The 10176-nt window shown below is 33.8% G+C and overlaps 1 protein-coding gene across 1 annotated transcript; it reads right to left on the reverse strand.

Annotated features, from left to right (window-relative positions):
* Positions 1-1967: 1967 nt before the first annotated feature.
* LOC131599907 (probable F-box protein At4g22030) lies at positions 1968-3236 on the reverse strand. Its single transcript, XM_058872145.1, has one exon. The coding sequence runs from the start codon at positions 3234-3236 to the stop codon at positions 1968-1970; it is 1269 nt and encodes a 422-aa protein (XP_058728128.1).
* Between the last annotated feature and the right edge of the window lie 6940 nt (positions 3237-10176).

Raw genomic sequence — 10176 nt, forward strand, 5'->3', positions numbered from 1 at the left:
ACAATCTTTGGGGGTATTTGTTTTTTGCCTTGTTTAGCTGTCTTGCTTTACATATAGGAAAAATATTACCAAAAAATACAACTAGTACTAACCATAAACTCCTCAGAACTACAAGACTTCACAATTTTTTTAAAACATATAGAAAAAATATTAGCTTGCATGGTTGTATCTATAATGCATGAGCATAACATTATCAGAAAATATAACTAGAACTAACCATGAACTCCTCAGAACTACCAGTCTTCACAAAAAAGTTTCCTAACCTTCTTAAAAAGAAAAGTCTAGCTCACCCATGAAAGCTCAAGATTAGGCTTAGGTTTCCTAATGTAGTCACGCGTAAGCCGTGACTTAAAGCCCCTCCAAGACGTACCAGTATATGTGATCTATTTTTTTCCAACTTAGAATCATCGATAAACTCAAACGTCAACTACACATTTACATCAATAAGTATGTATTAGTGTTTATATAAGTAGAACTGAATCGATGAAAATTAAAATCAATACCTGAACGTTTGTCCATATGCTCTCTTTCACTACTACTGTTACATCTTTCCAATCATTTATCAATATGTTGACTTTGCTACGTCCATGGAACGCAACATAACTCTTAAAAAGTGAAAATTTGAGGACCATCAAGTATCATATAAACGGGACTAAATTCGACCGAAAATTTGACACCTGACTTGCGGACTTTTAATAACTTAGCCATCATAGTGGCCCCTCTTTGTTTTTTGTTTTGTTTTCCGCCTATATAGAATCATTAGTACTGGTTTCATTTGTATAAGTAGCTTAGTCGCTACTAGATGAAGAAGAGGCCATCTATCAAGACATAAAATAATCAACATCAAGACACAAACGCAATCATCAATCACACAAGCATGTATGCTTGCTATTTCAACATCAAGACACAAAGGCATCAACAGCAATATTGATATCATCAACACAATGACATCATCAATAATAATGGCATCATCAACAACAATTACATATCAACAACAATGACATCAATAGCAATGTCATCATCAACAATGGCATCATTAACACAATGACATCATCAACAACAAAGGCATATTCAACAACAACAAATTCATAAACAACAACACCAGCAGTAGTGGATGTATTCATGATCATAAACATAAACATAAACACCAACTCAGCATATGATCATCATCAACAAAAACACAAAGGTGCATGGAGAAAAACATTCCGAACGCAAGCGCATCAGCACATTCCCTTAAAGAGGTGAACAAATGTGATGATGTGCTTTCTAATATTGATTATAGTATAGGTCCGGATATTGTGTATTTCAATTCAGCGCCTGAGAGTTTAATGAGTCTGTTGGATGAAGATTCTAGAGGCGTTCCCTCCTGGATGGTGTGTGTAGCTTTCTGTTTTTCCTGGACCTTTGGCCCTCTATGTAAGAAAAAAATGAATTAATGGATGTATAAAACATGTCCTTGCTCTGCATGCATTAATTGTATTGTATAAAGGGAAAAGCTACTTGTACACTGATTGTTTACACTTACACCGTAAGTGTACATATAAAGCATACTAGTTTTATATTTTAATAATTTATGGTATCTTGGTTTATGTGCAAGACTTTTTATCTTTGTTATTGAACACGGTGTATCAATACGGTGTATAAAAACTAGTGTAAATATAGCACACCTCTTGTATAAAACATGAGAAAAGCTAAACCTACACTAAAAGTTACATATACACCGTATATATATACACTTACCTATACTTTTTGTTTTATTTAATAATTTTTTTTTGCATTGGTTTTTGTGTGACATAGGAAATGGTTGGAAATGGACTAAGGTGTAATATACGGTGTAATGATATCAGTGTAAATATAGCACTGCTGATAAAACATACTTTCTTTTCTATTGATTAAGTCAGGTAACTACAAAGAATGAAGGAATAAAAATATACAAATAATGAATTAATGGATCTATAAAACATGTCCTAGAATATTTTGCTGGCAAATTCATCTATTTCAACACCACCTTCCATTCTATAAGAAGCTGATTTGGAGGCAAGTTCCCTCAAATTTGATATACTTCTCCCCAACTTCAAAGCCATCTTCATTTCAAACAACTCTCCATTTTCTCTTTTCTCTAAATCTTTCTCTCCCAGCGTTGATTCGATTGAGGTTTCTAACAACTTGAAGAAGCCACCAGAAGTTCTGTACATTTCAAAAACCATCCCAACTTGTCCACCATGTTCGAAAGTATTAACTGCAGCAGCCAATGAACCAGCCAAAAGAGGAACAAAAGCAGCCAAAGAACTGCCATTTCCTATGAATGAAGATCCAATAGCTGCAATTCCTGTGAGTAATGGTCCTGCAATTGCCAAACTCTTGTTTATCTTCAATGCTATGTTTCCAAGCCTGTCATAATCTTCAGCATCTTTTCTCTTTATCACTTCAACAACTTCCCTCATTTCCATTTCTAAATCTTTACTCCAACCATTATTCATTTTTCCCATTTTCTTGCTTTGTGTTTTTCCTTTTTTGGAAGGCCACCAAACTGCAGGTTCATACATTGCAGGAAACTTTTCAAGCATTACTCCTAATAAGGGAAGTGGATATGCTTTGTCAAGTGCCAAAACTTTCTCCATTGCACCCTTCACATCTTCCTCAGTAGGATTTCCTATATCAATTATGGTCTGGATTTCACTTTGAAGATGTTTGAAGAATCTTGTAGCATTTCTTTGTTCCTCAGTGAGTTGGGAGGGTTGGATTTTGTTCATGATAAGTAATAATCCAGTTGCAGCGGAGAATAAAAGAGCAGAAGATAATTTCAAAGCCAAAAGTGGTGCACCTTCCCCACTTGTGACAGCAGCAACACCAGACATGGTTGTAGCAGCAAGAGTAATCATGTTGATTGAGTTTAATAGAAGGTTGTTCCAGTTGTTACGTTGTTCACCAATGTTTTGATGCATCTCAACTCTGTCGGATACAGCTTCTAAGACGGCATAAAGTTGAACTATGGCTTTAGAATTTGTAGAATTCTCTTGTTGTTGATCATGTAATATCTGCGTGTTGTTTTTGTTGTTGTTGTTTTCTAGTATTAATTGTTGATGATCAAGTAGTTGTTTTCTGCTGGTTTGAATCTTTGTTGGTGGCAATGAAATATTAGGGAGTTTGGGAAGATGGATAGCTGCATTAATAACTCTCTTTGAAGATGTTAAAGAGCAAGAAGTTATAACTGAAGTTTTTAACATTGAAGCCATAAAATATATGGATTAAACTTCTTAGGTGATTTATTGGTAACGTTGTTGTTTAGGATAGTGTATATGTATAAGGTTTGCAATGAATGTTTATATGTGTATAAGATGGTATCACATATGAATATTTATATAGCTAAGAACCAATGGGATAGGTAAGGAAGGAGTCAAATTAAATCAAATAAATGAAACCATGGTTGACCAGTTTAATTAATTGACATAGTCTCTGTTCAAAATTTCAAGCTTATGTTTGTTCTTTGTTGGTTCTCAAATCTCAACATGCGACGTAGTAAAATTATGGCTACACAACACTACGTTGCATGCAAGAAAGGGTATGGACTTTTTCTATTCATTCACTATTTTTTTTACTTTTGTCAAATATATGCAATGGCTCGTGCTCCATTTTATAAATGTCTTTGATTTTTAAGTCTCTTTTGGTTTGTCCACACCAACTAAGTCTTCAAATGTTTCAACATTTGAATTTTCAGTTCGTTACTTCATCAGTGTTTAGAGGATCGGAAAAATAAGTTATTATTTAAGTGGACTGAATAAAAAAATATATTTTCGAATGAAAACAACCATGTCAACTGAAAAAAATCCAAAGAGAATATTAATCTAAATATAAAGCAATTACCATAAAATTCATACTTTTTTGTCGAATAAAAAAAAAACTACCAAATTCAGCTTTGGCCGTTGAATTCATTTATAAAAGTAAAGTTAAAGAGAATTGAGTTGTGATCATCTATTTATAATTTATTAAAACCTATGTTCAAACTATTTTATTAATATCTCATTAGTTTTGTGCCCTATAATATTCATTTTCTGATGTGTCATTTTTTATATTGCTTTACAGGCCACCACAACTCTCATATTCTCTATTCAAAATTTCAAGCCTTAGTTTGTGCTTTGGTGGGTCTAAAAGTATTTTGCCAATAGAAATTATGGCAAGTGCTCCATTTTAAAAGTATTTTGGTTGGTTTGTCAAAAAAAAAAAAAAGTATTTTGGTTTGGCCACACCAACTAAGTCATAAAATTTCCACATTTTCATTTTGAATTTTTTGAATTTTCAATATGTTATGATATCTTAATTATGTGGACTTCAACTTCTTACTTTGTCAGAAAATAAGATATGAAGAATGGAGAAATAATATATTTGAATTCAATTTATGATTTAAAAGACTGACCAATAAATAAATGTTTTCTAATGCATGTCAATTTAAAAAGTCCAAAGAGAATATATATCCACCTAAATTTAAGAAAACGGCAATTTAACACTTATTCTTATACACAGTATATGTTACTCTTCACAAATACACAGTAAATAGTACTTTTTTCTTTTTTTTTTTCTTTTTAAAAATAATTTTGCTTAATTGTGTGTAAATATTTGATTAATATAATTTATAATTTGGTTAATAAGTGTCATGATATCAAAAAGTAATTTTAAATGGTATAACGAAATTGGTTATTTTAGTGTAAAAAATTAGTTAACACAACTCATATTTTGGTTATTTGAAGATGATGTAAGGAGGGAAGGTTTTCAATATTAGAGCAAACATTGCATAAGTGTGAAGAAGAAAGAACGAGTGAGTTAGAAAATTAGATGGATAAGATCAAACACTACAAGACAAAAACTTGTTGCACGTTGAAGTTTACGCGTTGTTTGTCTGCACCATAGGACGTGTTATCCCCTGCACGCTGATACATACTACCCGATTCTGGTACGAGAGGATAAGGAGAAGGAACATGTTGATTTTCTTGGACCAAAACAATGGATAGTCACAAGATCCAAGATCCAATGCTCAAAGAAAAACCCTAAAATCTAGGAGGATATAAAAGGACTGTTTGGAAGAAATGAAAAGAAGTTTAGAAGTTTAGAGACTTAAGAAATAATTTAGAAAAATATCTCGTTGGAAAAGAAGAAGTCTTAACCAGAAGTGAAGAGTTCTTTTCACCCCCCCCCCCCCTCCATTGAAGAGGTGTTGAGTTGTCAAACGTGACAGAACCCGGCTTCCGTTGATTGAAATATTACAAGGAGTATAGTGTTACATTTAGGTTTCCATTTTCTTTTCATTTGTGTTTAGAAATGTAAGCTTTAAGAACTTGTGTTATTGTATTTCTTTTGCTCACCATGAGGTAAGACTCTTTATGTTAAGCAATGTGAAATTTAATGAAAACTAGTATTATATATTTTACTCTAACCTCTCGGTTATTTAAAACCGAGGTGATAGTTAAGTGTCTTTTTTCACTATTTTCAATCAACGACCTTAAACAAATCTTTGTCGTCCATTTAAAGGTTATCAATGCTCAAGAATCGATCATTAGTGATCCCCGTGAAACCTAAGGGACATCCATTATATAAGTTCTCTTACAATTTTGGAAATCTAAATGAAACATATGAAACCTAAGGAAACTTTGAAAAGTTATCTTCGATGGATTGCAAGAGCAGAAAATCATCTGGGTTCAAGATTTGTTCTATTAAATTTTTATTTGCATCGAAAATATTTTTAATTATAGATTTTAATTATGTTACCGTTTTTTACCATAAACAAATACATGCAAGATCCGTACATGAAAGAGTTTTCCAGAATATCAAGGAATTGAAGATCCAACAACTGATCTTCATGGACAATTAATCTAATATTCTTTGTAAACATTGTAACGAGTTTTATTTAAAAAATTTAATATTATGGTAATCATTGGAACGAGATTTATTAAGAAAAAACTAATGGCCCCTCGGTTTTTATGATAAACCGAGATAAAAAGACACTAGTTTTTATAAATAATAAAAGTGCGGAAACCGGGGTTTGAATCCATGCCATAATAAACCTTTACCTCGGTATTTTAAAAATCGATGTGTTAAATCTTTACTTTTCATGACGCCCTTCGTTACCTCAATTCTTTTTCCGAGATAAAATGCATTTCGTGTCCGACATTAGAAGCGCTTGTTGTAGTAGTGATTAGTACTTCCTAAAGAGTTAGTACTAAACAACACCTAGTTTACCTACACATAGCAAATACACCACTTCTCCTCATTACTCCCCTTTTTGTCATAATTTGACAAAGGGTTAGCTCTTCAAAGAAGTCAGTATGCATAGAAGATAGCATGCACAAGGTCAGTCATGCAAAGTTAGTATGTTAGTACAAACACAACCAGAATATGCAAAAAATCACCATATTCAACATCAAAATATGCACAACATTATTACACAACTCAGTATTAGAATAACAACAGAAACATGCTCATAATACAAGGGCTATCAAACAAAATTATCCCTTCAACCACCAAGACGTCTTCAGTCTTCATTCGTGATGGAGCCCAAGTAGGTAACCCAGTCTTCATCACCATCTGACTCACTTTTTTGCATTGGTTTCTTTTTCATACCCTTCACCCAAGGAAGAGAAGTTTTCCATGTATAAATGGTCCACCATGTGATCCTTCTATACTTGTATGATCATAGGGGTCAGCTTCCTTTTTCTTGTTAATTTCTCTCAACCTCAGAAACCTTTCAAGAGCTTTGTCGATGTTGATTTTCTTCCTATAGGAAGTCTTATTGGAGTTCTCATGGTTCTGACTCATGTTGACTATCACACACACTTGAAAGAAGAATATGAAACTACTTTCTTGCTACCAAATAAGGATAAGAGAACTTTTCTCTTGTTTGTAACGAATGTCCAAGCAACAAGAATGAAATAAAGATTTTTTCTTTACCCACCTCCCTATGGGGGTCACCCCCAGCGAAATTCCCAACTTACCCCTGCTTCGGAGATTCATCTCCGAAGTTATTTTTTTTTTAGATTTTTTTAGACTTCGAAAATGCATCAAAATTCAGTTATTTTTTACAATCAGGTAAGAAAACCATTACAGGACAAAAATTGTAATCAACCTGATTTGAAATTTCGAAGTGCCTTTTCTTTCTCCCCCACCACTCTCAGACGGTTACCTTCTAAGAAATGTGGTAACACTTTCCTACTTAAAAGTCTGCTCTCTCACCCATTTTTCTTCCAATCACATCCAAAATCATTTTCAATCTTTACTCTTTTCCTCTACTCACACATTTTCTCTCTCTTGTAACCGCTTTCATCACAATGTCTCGCCGCGGTCGAGGAAACCATCCCGAAAATTGTCGGAGTCAACCATCTCATGCACATTCTCAACAATCATCCACCTCCTACTCCTACATATGTTGCAGCTCTGGTTGTTCGTCCACCTGTTGCAGCGCCGTTTGTTCCATCTGTTGCAGCTCCGGTTGTTCGTCCACCTGTTGCAGCGCCGTTTGTTCCATCTGTTGCAGCGCCGGTTGCTTCTTTGAGTTCGGCTCCGATTTCTATCGAGAGCCTGACTGCTGAAGTTAAACAGAAGGCTACTCTAGAGTCGGCTCCGTCGTCTCAGAAGGCGGTTAGGTTCCCTAACCGTCCTGGTTACGGTCAATTGGGAAGGAAAATTCAAGTTCGTGCTAATCATTTTCAGTTGCGAGTGGCTGATAAGGATCTACACCACTATGATGTAAATATAGTTTGCTCATAAGTTTTTTGTTGTTGTTTATTATGTTGGTAAGTTACAATGTGGTATGGATTTCTAGAGGATCAGAACTTTCTAACCTGTTGCAGCGTCTCCTCCATCGTCTTCATCCGATTAAATAAAGCGAATCGTTCTTGTTTGTTATTTTTCTTCTGTCCAGACCTTATTTCAGAAGTGCATTTCCGAATTCCTCCAAGGGGGGTGAATTCGGAGATGAACTTCTGAATTCACCAATTTTCTTAAAATTAACCTTATTTCGGAGATGCATCTCCGAAATCAATATTTTTCATTAAAATATTCACCTTTTCGGAGATTCATTTCCGAAAACACCTTTTTTTCCAATAAAAGTACGTTTTCAGAAATGAACTTCCGAAACAAGGGGTATTTTTGTAAATTCGCCAGAGGTGACCAAGAAGGTTAGGAGGTTGGTTAAGAAATTTTCGAAATAAATCACCCTGAATATACGTGCATCATAGAGAATATGAGAGAGGATAAGGCTTGGTCTCCTTGCATGTTTCCTTAGCATTGATTGCTATAGAATCTCGCATATGCACACACCAAGTGCACTTCTCAATTTTTCAAAGTGTACAACATCTAAAAGTTTGGTAAATATGTCAGCTTTTTGTTGGTCATTTGCAATATGCTCTAAATTTATCACTTTGTCCTCCACAAGATCTCTTACTAAATGATTATGAATGTCAATATGCTTGGTTCTACTGTGTTGGACATGATTCTTTGAAATATTTATGGCACTCATGTTGTCACAGAACAATGTCATGACATCTTGTTCAACAATGTACTCTTTCAGCGTCAATTTCATCCATAGAATTAAGTGCAATTGCTTCCAACAACAATATATTCATCTTCAACAGTGGTTAGAGAGACACAATTTTGCTTCTTATTGAAGCAAGAAATCAAATTGTTTCCAAGAAATAACCATCTACCTGAAGTATTTTTCTATCATCAACGGTTCCAACCTAATATGCATCACAATACCCTACTAATATAGGACGTGTATCATTAGAAAACAATATGCCATAGTCATAAGTCCCACTGATATATTTCAGAATTCTCTTCGCTTGGGTGAGATGACTAACCTTAGGTTTTGCTTGATATCTAACACATACTCCAACAGCAAATGTGATATCATGTATGCTAGATGCGAGGAATAACAAATTTCCTATCATAGTTCTATAGAGACTTTGATCTACATCAACTCTATTTTATTCCTTGGACAACTTTAAGTGAGTTGCAGTAGGAGTTATCTTGTGACTTGCATTGTCAAGACCATACTTTTTCACTATGTACTTAGTATATTTGCTTTGAGATACAAATGTATTGTCTTCCATTTGCTTAACTTAAAGGCCAAGAATGTGAGTGAATTCACCTACCAGACTCATCTCAAACTTAGATTGCATTTGTTGAACGAAATGTTTCACCATTGTGTCTGACATCCCACCAAATACTATATCATCGACATATATTTGGGCTATCATTAGTTAAATAATTATGATTTAAATTTTTGAGAGAGATAAACTTAAATTGGGACGAAAGGATCCAAATCCAATATTTGTAGCTGTTTATTTTATTGCTACTCTCTAATTGAAAGTGATGTTTACCATAAATTTATTTCATTTTTGAAGTTTCTATTGCTACTCTCTAATTGAAAGTGATGTTTACCATAAAAATATAGCAACGAGAGCAAGAAAATAATGGACCAGAGTATTGATATCTCTCTCACAGGTTTTCTTATAGTAGCATTGTATTGATATCCCAGTTTGGACCAAGAAGTCAGAAAATAAGAAAATATTAAACACTCGATGTCATCTATACTTTGGACCCCTCCTTATAAATGTCCACTCTGAATGTATGTAGTGAGTAATATACAACTAAACAAAATTAATTATGATAGTAATTAATAACCACAGCCCAAAAACTAGAGGTAGGCTTTTATGATACACAATGTAGGTTTTTGTGTAATGGCAGAGATTGGAGTGGAACTTAGTAATGGGAGAGGGAGTAAAAGTTCCTCTAATGGATTAGTTTTGAGAAGGTGTGGCCAATTGTTTGGTTAGCGTAAATTTTTTGTTAGAAATATTTGTCGGAAAGATGCTGAAATATTAAAAAAAAAAATAGAATCTTTATGAAGATTGTAGTTAGAGAATTTTAAAGCACGTGTTTCTATTATAACCTTTAGGTTAGATTCCTCCCTACAAACTTATAGATATTGGATGAAAATGAATTGATAAGTGAATCCTATATTTGCACAAATACAACAAGTTTATATTTTTATAAATAATTTATGAAAAAATGTTTTCTACATTTCAAACATAGTATTTGATGTAAATAAATTCATGTCCTTCGTAATAGGTTGAGAGTTTGGACGAGCTCTATCTATTCTGGGTGAGAATCCAGCCCAATTTATCA

This window comes from Vicia villosa, linkage group LG4 (assembly GCF_029867415.1).
Source record: "Vicia villosa cultivar HV-30 ecotype Madison, WI linkage group LG4, Vvil1.0, whole genome shotgun sequence".
NCBI classification, from domain to species: Eukaryota; Viridiplantae; Streptophyta; class Magnoliopsida; order Fabales; family Fabaceae; genus Vicia; species Vicia villosa.